The sequence below is a fragment of the Pan troglodytes genome, chromosome 1 (assembly GCF_028858775.2).
Source record: "Pan troglodytes isolate AG18354 chromosome 1, NHGRI_mPanTro3-v2.0_pri, whole genome shotgun sequence".
Taxonomy (NCBI): domain Eukaryota; kingdom Metazoa; phylum Chordata; class Mammalia; order Primates; family Hominidae; genus Pan; species Pan troglodytes.
In genome coordinates this window covers 218,885,088-218,903,894 of record NC_072398.2, presented here as the reverse complement: position 1 = coordinate 218,903,894, position 18,807 = coordinate 218,885,088, and the positions used below count along the sequence as shown (strand labels likewise).

Here is an 18,807-nt window from a genome sequence, read left to right as displayed (position 1 = left end):
CCCATTCAGTGCTCCATGTTCTGGAGTGGCTATCACAGGATCTCTGCAATGAGGGCAGCGGGGTCACCTGGGGTAGAGGCTAGAGAGCTACATCATGTACAAGCCAGGTAGTGGGGGTTTCAGCTCTACTGGGGGTGCATATGTGAATTTCTCGTTACAAAGTGTGTTTCAAGTTGATATGATATAAAAGAGGTAATACAGGAGGGTATGAAAGGAGGGATAGCGCATCAAACCTGTGCATTTCACAGTAGAATCTCTGTCCTCACCAGCTTAGTGATCACAAATGATCCTGTCTCTAATTCCCTGTCTGTAAAAGGTTGTTTTGAACCCCCGGAAAGGTAACTGACATGGGAAATGTGTGCTTCTTGAACGGAGGCTGAGGGAGTAGGCGTGAGAGTGGTAAAAAGTGACAGTTGGTTTGCAGATGCAGGCATGTCAGGGAGCCCCTGCCGACATGTAGCCCTAGCTGATGACCCTAGACCTTACTCAGTTGAGTTCTTCGTGCACATCTCCCACTGAGTACCTGTGGCCCAGAGACGAACATTTCTGCTAAAAGATGAAGAAAAGAGGCTTTAGTGATGTGATTTTGTGGCCTTGAACCAATCACACAAGCAATGGTGAAAGGATCGAGGCTAAACTAGGACTGCCCCTGAATGATCAGAGTCCTCATCACACAGCAACTTGCATGTGGACCATCATCACATGATGGGAATAAACTTGTGTTTGGGTGAAGCAGACGTTTCCCTTTCAGTTATTCCCCACCACCTTCATCTAACTGGTATCACTGCCCAGAACTAACTTCTTGATCTCCACAGGTGCCTCCAGAACCCCTTGGAGAACTTGGAGTTAACTTGTGGCTACCTATTGGAAGAGGACATGAAGTGTCTCTCCCAGTACCCAAGCCTCGGTTACCTAAAGCATCTGAATCTCAGCTACGTGCTGCTGTTCCGCATCAGTCTTGAACCCCTAGGAGCTCTGCTAGAGAAAATTGCTGCCACTCTCAAGACCCTCATCTTGGAGGGCTGTCAGATCCACTACTCCCAACTCAGTGCCATCCTGCCTGGCCTGAGCCACTGCTCCCAGCTCACCACCTTCTACTTTGGCAGAAATTGTATGTCTATGGGCGCCCTGAAGGACCTGCTGTGCCACAACAGTGGGCTGAGCAAGTTAAGCCTGGAGACATATCCTGCCCCTGGGGAGAGTTTGAATTCCTTGGTTCGTGTCGATTGGGAGATCTTCACCCCACTTCGGGCTGAGCTGGTGTGTACACTGAGGGAAGTCAGGCAGCCCAAGAGGATCTTCACTGGTCCCACCCCCTGCCCTTCCTGTGGCTCATCACCGTCTGAGGAACTGGAGCTCCATCTTTGCTGCTAGGGAAGGCGTGCCTAGCGGGGTAGAGAAATCCAAAGTTCTCTTCTAGGCACTTGGACACTAAAATCTAGTATGTAGGTGCAAGTTATGTTTGTTTTTTCTTATTTCCTTTTTTAATAATTCTAAAATTTTATTAAAGAACATTTGAGACAGGGTTTCGCTCCGTTGCCCCAGCTGGTCTGAAACTGCTGGGCACATGGGATTCTCCTGCCTTGGCCTCCTAAAGTGCCAGGATTACTGGCATGAGTGATTGTGACCAGGCCACATGCAACTTACAGGAAGCACAGAATTCTTTGCTTCAGGCAGGTGCTCAGTATGAGGGAAAAAAGATAACAGCAGGGGGCAAGACTAGAGGAAAATGTTGAGGTGGAGTCAATGAGACCTTACGGGACCCATGTCCTACAGAGTCAGAAAGAGAAGCTAAAGTTCTACAGTGATGAGAATGTTATCCCTGCAGGGACGGTTACCAAGGAATATCAGAAATAACCTCAATGAAAACTTTCTGGTGTCCTCTGTATTTGATTGACTTGTTTTAGCGATTTATACATCAGAAATCTCTAGTAATTGAGTTACTGATGGAAAAGTATCAAAGTACTCTGTTGTCTGTGATTGAGATTCAGCTACAAAACATCTAATTCCCACCCATTCTTTTTCTTTGCTTTTTTAAAAAAAATAAATAAATAAAAGACAAAATCTTGCTTTGTCACCCAGGCTGCACTGCAGTGGTCCCATCTGGGCTCACTGCAATCCTATCCTTCGGGGCTCCAGTGATTCTCATGCCTCAGCCACTCTAGTAGCTGGAATTGCATGCAAGTGCCACCAAGCATGCTACTTTTTGTATTTTTAGTAGAGACGTGGTTTTTCCATGTTGACCAGGCTGGTCTTGAGCTCCTGGCTTCAGTGATCTGCTGACCTTGGCCTCCCAATGTGCTGGGATTACGGGTATGCCAATGATCTCCACCCATTCTTTACTTCTCTTCAGTCATCTGTTTTTTCCTTACATTTTCGCCTGCAAGGAGCAGCTCAGTCAGGCACAAAGGGACGGGCAGAGAGGGGCCCCGAGGAGAAGATGGGCTTGAGGTGGTAGGCAGAGCTGGGATCAAGCTACAGGGGCCTTTGTTGGGAAGCAGAAATGGCACCTAGTTCAATGACCTGGCCAGCTATGGGCCACTGTGCCCACCCTGCTAACATTGCCAAGTTCCTGGGTGTCGAAGGGAGGTTCTGTGCTAATCCTCCTGGGGCTGCATTTCCAAGATCTGCCCCCCACAGGGGTGACCACGGAGACTGACGTTCCTAATTGCTGGGTCTGGGGACCACGGTCCACTCCTGGAGGCACCCCACCTTAGCAGGGTTGTGAGCCAGGCCTGTGCCCCGTGTTCCTGAGGCAGACAGCTGTGCCACCCACACCCTCTCATGGCTTAATAAGACCCGCTCCCAGGTCTGGAGCCTCTACAAAGCCTCAAACTCACTCCTCACTGCCTGCTGTTAGCCTGCAATATTCTTAACTAGAGTGCAGTTGGGGCTCATTAAACCAGACCCAGAAGCATTGGGTTTGTTTTTGCAGGGTTGGCCAGAGCTGCTGTGAACCTGCATCTCACCTGTCACCTCTTTGGAGAAACACAGAGAGAGGGCATAACTGAGGCTACATATACTTTGAACCTGATGGGATCCTGGGACAAGAGGGAGTCCTGGCTCTCCCGAGTTGGCAGGACAGTAGCTCCAAAGGCACAACTGAAGCTGCCCAGGTCGCAGTTCCAACCAAGGTCCCCCAGTGCTCTTGAGGGCTCAGGAGGTCTCCCCTTCTCCTGCAGCATGGGGGTGTCTGCTCCCACTGTGTGGTCCCTCCTGGCACCTGCTGTAATTTTGGAGCGGGGTTGGGGTCAAGCATGTATGCTGTGGCAGCCCAGATGAGTGTGTGCATGCTCAGGTTAGTGCTGATGCACCGTCCGCCTGCTGTCTTGAACACTCTGGGCTTTGGGCCCTGATGAGCATGGGAGGGAGGCTGAGAGGGGGCTGAGGACAGATCAGTGCTGGCCTTTGGATGCTCCTTGATGCAAGTGACCTGGGCGCCATGGGTGGTGGTGGCAGGCAGACAGACTCCTGGATGGGAAGACGAGGGTACCTGGTGAGGCTCTACCTTGTGACCAAGCGGGGCCTGAAGCCCGTGGGCTGGTCCACCAGTGCTATGGACCAGAGTGGGAATATGTGGTGCCTTTTCTGTGCCTGCCAATGGCTACCTATGACCCAAGCAGCACATACTTCCTTCCCCATGATGCCCCAAAAGCCCCAGACTCAGGGAGAACATCAGGATGAACAGTGGCAGAGTGAAACTACCCACTCTTGGGATGATTTTCCTGCAGAGACAAGCAATCCACTCTGGGGCCTTTTCTCTACTGAGAGCTGTGGAGATGATGAGATGACTTTCCTGGAAAGAGCAGCAGACACCACTGTGTACTCCAGGGACAAACATGGAAGCTGCTTTTGCTGTGCCTGGTTCATTTGCAGCCTTGCAAAAATCTGGCACCTGTGCTGGCACCTGGAGCTGCCTGCCCCACTGCTGCGGGAGCCAGTGACTGTCCAAAGTGGCCAGACCCCCTGCTCACTCACACACCCCTCACTGCTCCAGTCCTGACCCTCCCTTAATAGGCATGTGATCCAGGCCTGAAGCATGAGCCAAGCATAGTCTACCAGTCTGAGTGGGCAGAACAAACCCAGTGAACCCCATCAAAACTCCGGCAAAGGTGCCCCCAGCCATAGAGGCTTCTGGCCAGAAAAGTCACATCCCAAGGATTTCATAAGAGAAAATTACTTAAACACAAAGAAAGACAATAAGAAAGGAAGGATGGAAGAGAGAAGTCTCTAACCAACCAGAAAACAAGAAATTAAATGGGAGTACTAAGCCTTTATCAATAACAACAATGAAGACAATTTATCTCAGTTCTGCAAGTGAAAGGCTTAGGGTCCTTGAATGAGTAAAAGAATAAGACCATACTATATGCTGTTTTCCAGAAACTCACTTCACCTATAAGGACACATGTAGTCTGAAAGTGAAGGGGTAGAAAAAGATATTCCATGCAACACACCTGTATTTCCAGCTAACTGGAAGACTGACATGGCAGGATCATTTCAGCCTGAGAGGCCGAGGCTGCACTGAGCCGAGATTGCACCACTGCACGCCAGCCTTAGAAACAAGAGTAAGGCTCTGTCTTTCAAAAGAAGAAGAAAGAAAAGAAAAGCAAAGAAGATGTCTCTTCACATTTTATGCTGCACAGGCATTTTTTTTCTGATCTGCACTGCACTGCCAAGCCAGGTGTATTCTGTTGAGCTCACTTTGCAGCTGTCTTGCTTCTTGTTTATCCTAAGTAGCACCCAGAATAGTAGGTGGCACATTGCAGGCACTCAGTCAAAGGTTTTTTTTTTTTTTGTTTCACATTTTTTTGTCTGTTTGTTTTGTTTGTTTGTTTGTTTTTGAGACAGAGTTTCACTCTTGTTGCCCACCCAGGCTGGAGTGCAATGGCGTGATCTCAGCTCACTGCAACCTCTGCTTCCCAGGTTCAAGCAATTCTCCTGCCACCACACCCGACCAATAGGAAGGGGAGGCACTGGATGTTAATAGTGTCAAATGTGCCAAAATCTTCTCTGTGGTTTTTCCCCAGAGTCTCCCCCTCCAGGGCCACCTGAAAATCCTCAGCCCTGGACAATGCAAGATTTTTTTTGACTGAGGATCACTGTGCTCCTTCTAGATCCACCAGAAAGTGCCAGGCAGTCTGATAGGTCCTGGTTTGACTTACATCTAGCAAGACCTTCACCTGGTTGGCAGGAGTAGATATGGGGTCACTTGGATGACAGGGACTCCAGTCCAGACCCCATTCTACCCCATTCCCTCCTGCAAAGATCAATCCTCACAGTCCTATGAGGCTGTGGCAAGTGCAGAGACACAACTGCACCATATCCAACGTGCCTCCCTTCCCCTGGCCTCACACCAAGTCTCCCTCCCTCTGACGTGTCCCTTGTCTTTGCATCCAGGGTGGATGTTTGCCATTGACTCTCTCTCCCCATGTCTCCCTGCTAGACTGACTCTTTGCCCCTGGGGTGAGATGGGGCAGCCACTGGAACCTCATGTAGACCAGGGTGAAATCAAAGGGCCTTAGAAACTCGCAGCTCCACATCCAGGCACAGGTCCTTTGAGGATCTCAGACACAAGTCCACAGCTTATCAGGGACGCGGCTCTGTGAAAGCCAAATAACCCGGCCCCCTACCCTGCTGCCATCTCTCTCCTCTGTACTTACTCTGGCCCACATCAGCTCCTCTGGGCCACTCCCTTTCTGGGCCCTGTTCTTTTCCTTAGTCCCCCTGGCTCCATCCAGCCTGCAGCGAGTTCCCAGACCTCCCCCACCCCAGGCTGCCACAAGCACCTTCTTAGGCATCCACTCTGCTCTCAGAGTGAGCTTCTCCTCAGATCTTTATTGGGGAAAAAAGGAGGGCAGCCCCTGATCTTGGAAAAGACGATCACAAATGCGACCTGGAATGAGATCCTGTTGAGGACTAAAGAAGTCCAGCAGGGCCTGAACAGTGATTTCTACTGTTAGAAACATGGAGAGGGCAAACACCACAGGCAAAGAAAGCCCTGACTCAGAAACAGACTTACTGCATTCCAGGTGCAGCCTCGTCAGCTCTAAGACTGGGCAAGGGGATCCTAGAAGGGATGGGCCCCTGCACTGGGACCTGTCCCAGGCTCTGCCAACAGCCTGGCGCTTCTAGGAAAACCAGAGGAGTCAGCTCTTCCTGTGGAAGGCAGACAGACTTCCCCTCCATTGGTCCTGGGTGCCTCTTTAGGTCCAGAAGAGCAGCTGAGGAGCTCCCTGTTTTGTGCCTTGCTATGTGCACCCAAAAAGCTCAGTAGAATTTGGGGAGAATGTATGAGTCACTGCTGATTCCAGGGAGAGTGTCTCTCAGCACTGTTTGTGGCCATAGTCCTCGGTGCAGGAGAGATCGCCTGACATTTCCAGGAAGCAGAGGATTCAGCTTCTCTCACAGCTCAGGCTGGGGGAGGAAAACAGAAGTTCAGAAATATTTTAGAGACCCCCATCAAAAGCCTGGAGAAGCTTTGGAATCCCAGTAGAAATTCTGTGAGTGGAATTGAAGTCAGGCCGTCCCTTCAGATGGGCTCTGAAAGCTACTCTGACCTGGACAGCAGAGGAGCACCTTCAGAAGCACATGCAACCAGAACATGGTAGAAAGACCCCCCAAACTGCAGGATTCTCACTGGGGTCCTGAGGATGGTGCAGGATTCCCCCAAGGGGTTCATTGTTCTCCCAAATTCTTCAGATACACAGCTTGCACCATTCATGCTTCCAGATTGAAAAGTCTCCCTCCTTATGTCTGACCACACCGCTCCTCTTTGGGCTCTGCCCCAGCTCGCACACTCAGATTCACTCTTCCCAAGCTGGTATTCTGAGGGAAGCCCATCACGTTTGTGAGTAATGATGCTTCACCTTCCAGTAGGAACCAAGACTGTATCTGCCCTCTCTGCCCTCAAAGACACTGTGATGTTTTACGAGTCTGCATTATGTCTTTTGTAATTAGGTTTTTTTAATTTTTAAACTCAATCTAGAAGGAAGTCTTTCAATCCTTTTGTCTAGATGCCCACAAAATACCTGCCGTGTTTTATGTTGTCTTGGTTCCCTCCTAGAGTCCCATTAGAACAGTCAGTACTGTCCAGCCCAACCTCCACCTCACTTTGTAATTTAGGCCTGATTTCTTTCAGTGATGCCTTGACCTTAACCTTGAGATAAATTACACCCTCAGTAGTTCCTGTCTTCCACCTGAATGGGCATATGATCTACCATGTTAGGTAGCACAAAACCCAGGTGACCAGTGGATACACTGAGATTTTATTGTGTTTTTAGGGATGACATCACTGTCTTCTTAAAGCTGTTTTAACTCTGAAAAGTTTTGATACTTTTGATGTGACCAAAGGTTCTCCAATAAAGATACCATATATATATATGTATTTCTAATGTCTGAAACAGATTAAACCCTTCCCTGTATCACTATGAAGGTCACATATTAGTCAAACTTTACCAATATTTATGGAATAAGTGAATAAATGAGTTTTAGTCCTTCACCCTATTATTAATTCTTTCACTTTCATAAATCCATATCTAATTTAATCACTTAATAAGAAGAAAGTTGAAAACTCAATCACCATTAACTGGGTGGAAGTTCAGGATCCAGTTGGATGTCATTTTTGGATTGGAAGTTGGTAATTGAGAAGGGGGTCGTGGTGAGAAAAGTCAATAAAACTCCTGAAGATGCACAGAAGAGACCCAAAACCCTGGCTCCTGGAGCTACTGCTTGATTCTCAGAGAGGTCCCAGCACCCTGCAAAGTGAGTCCAGATCTGGCAAGTCACCACTTATTAGGGATGTGCCCGTTTGATCTGATGTTCTGTATAGCATGTCACACAAAAGTCTGGAAGACACTAGCACATACACTGTGAAGAGAAGTCTCAAAAAAAGGGAAGGTTATAGAAGACACTTGCTCTGTGTTTTTGGAATGTTTTGCATTGAGAATTCTGTCCAGAGAAGGCAAAAAGAATGAAAAACAAAGGAAGCTCACCCACATGTACCTCTATGTACCTTTTACCATGCTGGAATTTCTTTTGTTTTGTTTTCTTTTCTCTCTCTCTCTTTTTTTTTTTTTTTTTTTGATATGGCATCTCACTCTGTTGCCCAGGCTGGAGTGCAGTGGCACGATCTTTGATCACTATAACCTCCACCTCCTGGGTTCAAGCAATTCTCCTCCCTCGGCCTCCCCAGTAGTTGGGATGATACGTGCCACCACGCCCAGTTAATTTTTGTATTTGTTTTTATTATACTTTAAGTTTTAGGGTACATGTGCACAACGTGCAGGTTAGTTACACATGTATACATGTGCCATGTTGGTGTGCTGCCCCCAGTAACTTGTCATTTAACATTAGGTATCTCTCCAAATGCTATCCCTCCCCACTCCCCACACAACAGGCCCCAGGGTGTGATGTTCCTCTTCCTGTGTCCATGTGTTCTCATTGTTCAATTCCCACCCTATCACAAGGACAAAAAAAAAAACACCGCATGTTCTCACTCATAGGTGGAAATTTTTGTGTGTTTAATAGATACAGAGTTTCACCATGTTGCCCAGACTGGTCTCGAACTCCTGACCTGAAGTGATCCATGCGCCTCAGTCTCCCAAAGTGCTGGGATTACAGACGTGAGCCACCACACCGGGCCAATTGCTGGACTCTCATGACACACATGGATATGGTATCACAAAGGCAATTTTTTCCATAATCCAATTTATTTATATTATTGGTAGTGAGCTAATGTTGACGTCCCCAAGTTAGCAATTCAGTGGCTATACCCATGACAAACGTTTCCATGCATCACGTGGTCAACAGCATTTGCTCCTGGGTTCAAGAGATTCTCTTGCCTCAGCCTCCTGACTATCTGGGATTACAGGGGCCCGTCACCACCCCAGGCTAATTTTTTGTATTTTTAGTAGAGACGGGTTTTTACCACATTGGCCAGGCTGGTCTCAAATTCCTGACCTCGTGATCTGCCTGCCTCGGCCTGCCAAAGTGCTGGGATTACAGGCATGAGCCACCACGCCTGGCCATTAACCATTCTTAAAATATCACATTGCATTCTTTAAAAGTTTTATATCTTTCATATACGTAAATTACAACACAAATATTTATACTCAACTAGTATTTACATTATAGTAAATTTTCTTTTCTTGCTCTGTCCCCCAGGCTGGAGTGCACTGGTGCGATCACAGCTCACTGCAATCTTCGCCTCCCGGGTTCAAGCGATTGTCCTGCCTCAGTCTCCTGAATACCTGGGATTACAGGCGAATGCCACCACGCCCAGCAATTATTTTGTATTTTGAGTAGAGACGGGGTTTCACCATGTTGGCCAGCCTGGTCTCAAAATCCTGACCTGAAGCGATCTGCCCACCTCAGCCTCCCAAAATGCTGGGATTACAGGTGTGAGACACCAAGCCTGGCCATGACAATAGCCTCAGCCTCCCAAAGTGCTGGGATTACAGACATGAGCCACCGCTCCTGGCTCATAATAGTAAATTTTTAAAAATACCATATGATATAATCCTTCCAACATTAAATTACACCATCTGGTCTGATCTACCAGCAGATGACACCCGAGACCTATGGATTGGACATTTTACTCTTCTTAGGAATGAATCCAGTCCAGAAATGCCCACCCTGCCCCCTGCTGGCTTCTGGGGCTCTGCTGTTTGGGGGAGTCATGATGAAGTTGTGGCAGAGGGTAGAAGATGAGCCCCATTGCATGCCCTGGGTTCTTGTTGCCTCCCTGTTAACAGGAAAAGGAGGTGAGATTGAAAGATGAAAATGGCTGGGACTTCTGCTGAGAAGAGAAAAAAGAACAAGATGTATTCATCTAACTGTGTGCCAGTCCCCATGCCAAGCCCTAAACATGAACCATCTCATTGGATCCTTCCAGGGTCCTATAAGCTGTTGGACATCATCATCCTCATTTTACAGGAACCTGAGGCTCTTGGCTAAGATCCCTGACAGCAACACCAGCCCCTGAATCCTCAGCAGGATCCTTCACTTGGGTGCCCATTATGCAGGCTTCCTCAGCACAGGGAAGGTCACACATCACCCACAGGCACTTGATCGTTATCCACCCTTTGATGATGTGAGATTCCAGAACACGCTGCACTGGTCTCTTCCTTGTTAGGGAGAGAGGGGAGTTGTTACGAGAAAATCTCTCATCGATCTGACCTAGCTCCCTAATAAGAAGTAACTTTTTAAAATGACAGATGGAAATATTTAAAAAGTGTTACATACCTGTATAGTTTTAGTATTTTACTTAAAGGGAATGTGGCTGTCTTTACTGGCTACAACCAGTTTAATTCAAGAAGGGCTGCTAGTCATCAGGGGAACAAGCAAGGGTTGGTGCTGCCCAGAGTCTCCAGCTAATACACAATATGGACATCCCCTTCCAGGGCAGCGGGAAGAGAGTGGCTCCTTGTGCAGTGAAGCTGACGTCCACCAACTAAGGCTTCTGGAACCATGTGGAGACTCACAGGGAGTGGGCAGGGTCTCAGCATCTGGCTAGCAGTGAAAGACCCTGAGAAGAAGGAGCTTTCCACGTGGATTGGCTCACTGTTCTTGCCCAGTAATGTTCCAGGCCCTTGGTGTCCACCTAGTGTGTATTAACCCACTGAGCAGCCACAGAAACTAACAAGGAGTTAACAGACATCTAAAGAAGTGAAGAACTGGAGGAGGCCAAGCCAATCGTGGTGGTCCACGCCTATACTCCCTGCATTTTGGGAGGCCAAGGCAGGAAAATCACAAGCTCAGAAGTTCCAGATCAGCCTGGGCAAGACAGCGAGACCTTGTCACCACTTAAAAAAACAAGCAAACAGGCGTGGTTGCTCACATGCCTGTAGTCCTAGCTCCTCAGGAGGCTGAGGTGGGAGGATCGCTTGAACCCAGGAAATTGAGGCTGCAGTGAGCTGTGATTGTGCCACCGCACTCTAGCCTGAGTGACAGGAGACCTTTAAAAAACAAAAACAAAAACAAGCCTGACAAAGTGGCTCACACCTGTAATCCCAGCACTTTGGTAGGCCTACTTGCGTGGATCACCCAAAGTCAGGAGTTTGAGACCAGTCTGACCAACATAGTGAGGAAACCCTGTCGCTACTAAACATACAAAAATTAGCTGGGCATGGTGGTGCATGCCTGTAATCCCAGCTACTTGGGAGGCTGAGGCAGGAGAATCATTGAAACCCCAGGTGGAGGTTGCAGTCAGCTGAGATGGCACCATTGCACTCTAAACTCCAGCCTGGGCAACAAGAGTGAAACTCTGTCTCAAATAAAAGAATGGGAGGAAACTGATTACAATAACCAAATTTCATTTAAATGCCTTGATTTTCTTGGGCTGCATCTTATTGATTGGACAACTCAGTGCCTTTTGTTTTTTCCATCAATAACTGAAGATTCCTGAGGCTTAAACTGGAAAACAGGTTACTTAATAATAGAGGGCACCAGACAGTTACCACTCAGTTTTCCTTTATTTCTGATTGTTTCTTTACAACCATGCATGCAACAGTAACTCCCTCAAGTATTCTCAAGCCTCCACTCTAGACATTCAGATTCCCATTTTCGACTCTACAGGACACAGGTCCCCAAAGTCCCATCGAATCCATGGCAACACTTCCCCCAAGTCCGGCCCCTGCTTGATCACCTTTCCTTTCCCACTTTCAGAGCCCATGTGTGAAACGATGGGTTCTGTGCTCCCTTTAGGATGTACCTAAGACCTAGGTTTTAGTTTCCAAGTGTCCAGAAGAAAGCGTTTGACATATCCACCCAAATAGGCAGGCATTCAACAGCAGCATTGATCTGCCTCCAGGTCATAAAATGACCTGTTGCCACAGTCAGGGCAGTAGTCAGTACAGAACAAGATCCTCTTGGGGTGCCTTAAGTCCCTCACTCTCTTCATCAGCTCAGCCCTAATTTGAGCAAATCTGCTCCAGCAGAGAGTACCATCAGCACCATAACTCTCCCGCGGGGCAGGATACAGCTCCACGCATAAGTTTTTGAGTATGATTGTGTGGCTCAGCAGGTTCTCCAGGGTGGCCATGGAGATGGGATTTCCACAGAAGCTGAAGGTGTTGAGCTCAAAGCAGCGGCTCAGGGCAGGCAGGATGGCGTTGACTTGGGAGTCTATGATGCCACAGTCATCTAAATCCAGGTACTCAAGGGTGGCTGCAACTTTTTCTAGGAGAATTTGGAGAGGCACAAGACTGTAATTGGTCAGTCTGATGCCACTCAGGTCCAGGGTCTTTAGTTGACTGATACTCGGGCACTGGGATAGATGCTTCAAGTCTGATTCCAAAAGCACACAGTTAGTTATTGTGAGGACCTTTAACGAGGTCTTCAGACAGCTGGGGAGAGACAGCAAGAAGTTAATTCTGGGGAATCATAGGGGTGAGTGGACGGTGGTGGGGAATGGTTTCAAGGTAATGGATGGAGACCATTTTGCCCAAGTCCAGGGTCATTCTCATGGCCTGATGGTCAACACTTAGGATGATGCGTGATGAAGCGCTTTGCCACCGAGGTCAATTCCGCTTTAGACCCAGCCAGGTAACTCACACCTGTAATCCCAGAACTTTGGGAGGCTGAGACTGGTGGATTCCTTGAGATCAGGAGTTTGAGACCAGCCTGGTGAACATGGCAAAACCTCCTCTCTACTAAAAATCCAAAAATTAGTCAGGTGTGGTGGCGGGAGCCTGCAATTCCAGCTACTTGGGAAGCTGAGGCAGAAGAACCGCTTGAACCCAGGAGGTGTAGGTTGCAGTGAGCAGAGATCATGCCACTACACTCCAGCCTGGGTGACAGAGAGAGACTCTGTATTAAAAAAAAAAAAGGAGAAAAAATAATTCCATTTGAGGCTGAGTCATTTCACCATCATTTATAGGAATGGATCAAGTTCACAGAATCCCTCAAGCTCCCTTTCCTCATCTGTCAGACAGAAAACCACATCCCTGGGCCACAGGAGCCCAGTGGAGATGCAGGCATAAAGGACAAACCCAGGCAGGATCCTGCAACATCAGCTGGGGTGGGCAGGCTGTAGGCGTCCCTGACACGCCTGTATCATCAGCAAACCATCTATCACTTTCACCATTCTTTGTGCCTGCTCCCTGACCCTCTGTTTCAGAATCATGCATTTCCTAGGTAATTAATTTACCTGAAGCTCAAAAGAAACTTTTACAACAGGGAATTAGAGATGGGATCATTCATGTTCACCAAACTGTGGGGCACAAAGCTGATTTTCTGACATGTGCAGGTTTGCTGAGCATTCCCCTCTTCAGTGCCCACTTCACTTCCCTACTTCACATCATCTTCTTAAAAATTATCTTGTTGGCTGGGCGTGGTAGCTCTCGCCTATAATCCCAGCACTTTGGGAGTCCATGGTGGGTGGATCACCTGAAGTCAGGAGTTGGAGAATAACCTGGCCAACATGGTGAAACCCTGTCTCTACTTAAAATATAAAAATTAGCCAGGTGTGGTGGCCCACGCCTGTAATCCCAGGCACTCAGGAGGCTGAGGCAGGAGAATCGCTTGAACCTGGGAGGCAGAAGTTACTGAGAGCTGAGATGTCACAACTGCACTCTAGCCTGGACCATCAAAGTGAAAATCCATCTCAGAAAAAAAAAAGTTATCTTGTTTGTTTTTACTTTTATTTATTCATTTCTGACAGGGGTCTTGGGATGTTACCCAGACTGGTCTTAAACTCCTAGGCTCAAGTAATCCTCTTGCCTCAGACTCCCAAAGTGATAGGATTACAGGCATGAGCCACCGCCCCTGGTGTATTTTTCATCATCTTAACCTAGACAGACGTCCTCAGGAAGAATTCAGAAAGGCACCCTCACTAGATCTGAACCCCCCAGTAGCTAGCTTCCTAGCATGGCAGCCTCTCCATAGCATCTCCCCTAGCTGATCCCTCTGCCTCTATTGGGAGGGTTGCGTGATACCCATTTCAGGACAGGGCCGCCAACAGGACAATGCATGGACATTCTAGTGTCCCCTTCACTGTTACATCCTCATACGCTGGCTCACAGTAGATGCCCACTAGTGTTTACTGTAACAGGCTCTGCTGTGGTCTGCAGAGAAAGCTCACCACCCTCCCTCACCTGAGCAGCTGGTCCAGGTGGCCTTCGAGGAAAGAAACAGAGTTCATATAAAGCTTTTGGAGGCAGCGCAGCTTGAGGAACTGAGTGGTGAACTGGGTAACAATCTCCTTCTTCTGCTCTGGGGAAACGTAGCGAGAGACATCCATGTGGGAGAGAACGAGCTTCTGAAGATTCCTCATGTGGCCCAGGTATGGGGTAAACTGTGTCAGGATGGGCAGTACCCACTTGCAATTCACTTCCACCTCCTGGATACAGTCTAGGTTCACCATTTTCAGGATGCTTCTGATATTGCAGAAGGGCATTCCCAAAATTTTCAGCTTCTTACAGCACAGGTGTAGTAAATCTTTCCTCTGCTTGACCCATAGAAGGAGGTAGGTGAGGTATTCATCCAGAGTCCTGTTCTTGAGCCAAAGTTCTATGAACACAGTCAAGGGCTGCTGTCCTCTCATCCTTGGACAGTTCTGCACTGGTTTTTTGCTCCTCTTGGCATTGAGGAAGCACCCATGGGCCATAGCTTCAGACCAAACCATCCAGAAGTTCTCACAGACATCCTGTAAATCCAGCACTTGAAGTTTGCACCTCCTGTGGGAAAATAGAGGTGAGACTGAGAATTTCAGAACTCATTTCTGAACTTAAACTCCACATCCTGGATAGCAGCTCCTCCCCTCCCTGCTTCTTGTCCCTCTCTGACTTTTCTTCACCCTGTTTTCCCCTTGGGTCCTGCCCACTTCCACATTTTTTTTTTTTTGAGACCAAGTCTCCCTGTGTCACCCAGGCTGGAGTGCAGTGGTGTGATGTCACCTCACTGCAACCTCTGCTTCCCGGGTTCAAATGATTCTCCCGCCTCAACCTCACATGTAGCTGGGATTACAGGAACCCACCACCATGTCCAGCTAATTTTAGTATTTTTAGTAGAGTTGAGGTTTACCATGTTGGACAGGCTGGCCTCCAACTCTTGACCTCAGCCTCCCAATGTGCTGGGATTACATTGTGAGCCACCGTGCCTGGCCCAGTTCTTACTTTTCATGGTGCCTTTCAGTGCCATTAGAGGAGAGGTTCCTGTTACCTCCATGGACCTTGCGTGGTGAGCAGTGCTTTCCTTGAGGAGCTGGTGAATGGCCAAGTCCTCTCAGCTTCCTCACCACCACCATCCCCCTTGGGCCTCCTCACTTGTCATGACCCAGCTCTTCCTTCGGTTGGACACCTGGGCCCTCCCCACCAGCCCACCTGGCCCACCTCACCTGGGACGAACCCCTTGGATAAGCAGTGCATCAAGCCCATCAAGCACAGCTTGGAAGGCCTCCAGACAAGGCATCTTTATCAGAGGCCTCAGAGGGAGGCGGCGGAAGGGCCAGGCCTGCACCATCAGCTTCAGGGCCTCACAGCGTCTCCTGCTGAAGGCCTCCATGAACAGTGGGGGGAAAAGTTCCGTGGGCAGCTCCTCCAGGGTGGACATGGCTAAGGCTTGGTCCCTCAGCAGGCTCCGCCCCGCAAGCTCCAGGAGTCTGGGTGGAGTCTGGATGCTCATCTTCATGAATCTGCAGGGAAAACTTCCAGAGGACAAACCCAGAGAAAAGGCATCACTCTCAGGCCAAGCCCATGCAATCTCATCTTCTCCCAGGGCCAAAGTCACTGCTCTAGCAATGGTGAAAGAGCCCTCAGTTTACTCCAATTCTGCTCTGTACTCAGTGGCCATTAAGCCAGCATTCTGCCTCTGCTGCATCAGCATGAGCGTCTCCGAAGCAGTGAGGAGGCAGGGCCACCACTAGCCCTTCCTTTCTATCCAGTGTTCCATCCAGTGACTAGTGATTGTGGAGGAACCTGAAAGCGAACCCCTCCTATCATTGGGGGAAATTACTAATTACTCAAGGTTCTAAAACAATGGGAATGGGAGTGTCACAAGCCTACATGCCCACATTTTCAGTTCCTACAAATAAGCTTGTTGGGAACATTCATGGGGCATCCCTAGAACAGGTTCTACTTGTTTTCTTTTCATTATTTAAGCTTGCTTTCTCTTTCTCTCTCTTTCGTCTTTCCTTCTTTCCCTCTGTCCCTCCCTTCTTTCTTTCTTTCCTCCTCTCTCTCCCTTCTTTCTTTCTTTCCCCCTCTCTCTCCCTTCTTTCTTTCTTGTCTTCTTTCCCTGCCTCCCTTCTCTCATTCTCTCTCTCTTTCTCTCTCTCCCTCTCTCACTCTCTTTCTGACAGGGTCTTGCTCTGTCACCCAGCCTGGAGTGTAGTGGTGGGATCTCAGCTCAGTGCAGCCTTGACCTCCCCGCTCAAAGGATTCTTCCTCCTCAGCCTCCCAAGTAGCTGGGACCACAGTTATGCATCACCACACCCAGCTCATCTTTGATTTTTTGAATTTTTGTAAAGACAGTGGATTTCGCTATGTTGTCCAACCTGGTCTTGAACTCCTAGTCTCAAGCAATCTATCCGTCTTGGCCTCCCAAGATACTGGGATTATAGGTGTGAGCCTCCGTCCCAGCCTCATTATTGAAAATTTCAGTGAGAAGCTCTGAAAGCTATGTGACACTGTTATGCATCACTCTCAAGATAGATGTTTCCAATGCACACCTCTTACACATATTCAAAGTGAACCACTTTGGCTGGGTGCAGTGACTCACACCTGTAATCTGAGCATTTTGTGAGGCCAAGGCAGGTGGATCATCTGAGATCAGGAGTTCAAGACGAGCCTGGCCAACATGGTAAAACCCTGCCTCTACTAAGACAGCAAAAATTAGCCAGGTGCAGTGGTCTGCACATGTAGTCCAAGCTACTAGGGAGGCTGAGGTAGGATGATCGCTTGAACCCAGGAGGCAGAAGTTGCAGTGAGCTGACATTATATCACTCCACTCCAGCCTGGGAAATAGGCTAGATTGAACAGAGAGACAGAGAGAGCTACATTTGATTAGAATTCTTAATCTCTACCCAGTTAATCCTGATTGGATTTTTGCCTTTCTTAAATATTAACTGATCGAGTTAGATATTGATCCATCAAAATGAAAGATTTAGCGATAGGGTGAAAGTCCAGGACTCATTCACTGATTCCCTTCACAAACACGGAGTTTTACTAATATGTGTCCTTCAAAGTCCTGAGTGTGAGATAGGGAAGGGTTGAATCTCTTCCTGATATTAGACAGAAAGAAAGAAAACTTGAAAGTATCTTTGTTGAGGGATCCTGGGCCACATCAAATTTATCAAAATATTTCAGAGTTAAAACAGTTTTCAAAGACAGAGATGACAGTCCCTAAGAAAACACAATAGAAATCTTCATATATCCAATGATCACCTAGGTGGCGTAATTCATTTTGGTGTTGAGGGAGCTGAATCTCACTTCATCGGCCAGGCTGGAGTGCAGTGGTGTCATCTCGGCTCACTGTTACCTCGGCCTCCAAGATTCAAGCACTTCTCATGCTTCAGCCTTCCACGTAGCTGGGATTACAGGCATGCACCCCCCACTCCCATGTCTCCATTTGGGTGGAAGAGGATGTGATTGGTTTAAAATTAAGTTCAAAGATCCTTTTTGACTGATTTTGTTTTTGTTTTTTGGACAGGGTCTCTCTCTTTTGCCCAGGCTGGAGTACAGGAGTGGTATGAGCATGGCTCACTGCAGCCTCAATCTTCTGGGCTCAAGTGATTCTCCCACACCAGCCACCCAAATAGCTGGGACTACAGATGCATGTCACCATGCTCGGCTAATTAAAAAAAAAAAAAGTAGAGGCCAAGCACCAGCGATTCACAGCTGTAATCCCAGCACTTTGGGAGGCCAAGGCAGGTGGATCACTTGAGGTCAGGTGTTAGAGACCAACCTGGCCAGCATGGTGAAACCCCACCTCTACTAAAAATACAAAACTTAGCCAGGCATGGTTTCAGATGTCTGTGACACCAGCTTCTGAGGATGGAGACTGAGGCATGAGAATTGCTTGAACCCCGGAGGTAAAGGTTGCAGTGAGTTGAGATCGTGCCACTGCACTCCAGTCTGGGCAACACAGTGAGACTCCATCCCCACCCTCAAAAAAAAGAACGTTGTGTAGAGGAGGGTTTTTGTCATGTTGCCCAGGTTGGTCTCAAACCCCTGGGCTGAAATGATCCTCCCACTTTGGCCTCCAAAAGTGTTGGGGTTAAAGGCATGAGTCACTGCTCCCTTCAAGAATTTTAAAATGGCATCAACCAAAGCACAATCAACTTTTTTGAAATAAAGACAGAACTGCATTTAGAGGAAAACATTCAAGCTTTAAACTGTTCATATATAAAAAAAGAAAAAGACAGGATACACTTCTGTGCCATCGTAGGCTGCAGTGTCAACATCCCAGACCAGCTGACTGTAGGTCAGATGGGAGTGTCCTTACAGAAATTAGTGACTTACCAGATCTGGATGTAGTCTAGAAGGTGCTCAGACCTCAGGAAGAACCAAGCAGGAACTCCAGGCTTGAAGACTTTGGGTCTCTCCTGTGGGTCTTTAGAAGCTTTTATTGACCTTTCTAATCACAACTCCCACCCACGCCCCTCCACGTATCCGCTGCTAGCTTCCAATCAAAAAGCGATATCTGATTGCATTTGTGAAGCTCCACCCAGTTAATCCTGATTGAGTTTTTGGCTCTCCCCAGATTACCGGATTGAATCAGATGTCCATTCATATCACATATCTATATTCACTTCATGAAGCAAGAAATTGACAGTGTTAGGGATAGGGTAGAAGTCAAGAATACATTCAT

At 48.1% G+C, this 18,807-nt stretch overlaps 2 protein-coding genes across 2 annotated transcripts; one reads left to right on the top strand and one right to left on the bottom strand.

Moving 5' to 3' along the window:
* Positions 1-207: 207 nt before the first annotated feature.
* On the top strand, positions 208-1,374 carry LOC129143158 (PRAME family member 14-like). Its single transcript, XM_054678011.1, has 2 exons — positions 208-338; positions 816-1,374. The coding sequence occupies exons 1-2, from the start codon at positions 208-210 to the stop codon at positions 1,372-1,374; spliced, it is 690 nt and encodes a 229-aa protein (XP_054533986.1).
* A 10,084-nt stretch (positions 1,375-11,458) lies between these two features.
* On the bottom strand, positions 11,459-18,536 carry LOC129135337 (PRAME family member 15-like). The gene is made up of 4 exons (XM_063789228.1): positions 18,459-18,536; positions 15,335-15,643; positions 14,094-14,675; positions 11,459-12,344 (listed from the first exon to the last, which is right to left on the bottom strand). The coding sequence occupies exons 2-4, from the start codon at positions 15,625-15,627 to the stop codon at positions 11,783-11,785; spliced, it is 1,437 nt and encodes a 478-aa protein (XP_063645298.1). The 5' UTR covers positions 15,628-15,643; positions 18,459-18,536; the 3' UTR covers positions 11,459-11,782.
* Positions 18,537-18,807: the final 271 nt, after the last annotated feature.

What these genes read in the sequence shown, in the direction of transcription:
- LOC129143158 (XM_054678011.1), top strand. Translation starts at nt 208, where the DNA reads ATGAAAGGAGGGATAGCGCATCAAACCTGTGCATTTCACAGTAGAATC. An exon ending in TGTTTTGAACCCCCGGAAAG is followed by an intron (nt 339 to 815) that starts GTAACTGACATG and finishes TGATCTCCACAG; the next exon opens with GTGCCTCCAGAACCCCTTGG.
- LOC129135337 (XM_063789228.1), bottom strand. Translation starts at nt 15,627, where the DNA reads ATGAAGATGAGCATCCAGACTCCACCCAGACTCCTGGAGCTTGCGGGG. An exon ending in ATCCAAGGGGTTCGTCCCAG is followed by an intron (nt 14,676 to 15,334) that starts GTGAGGTGGGCC and finishes ATTTTCCCACAG; the next exon opens with GAGGTGCAAACTTCAAGTGC. An exon ending in CACCTGGACCAGCTGCTCAG is followed by an intron (nt 12,345 to 14,093) that starts GTGAGGGAGGGT and finishes GTCTCTCCCCAG; the next exon opens with CTGTCTGAAGACCTCGTTAA.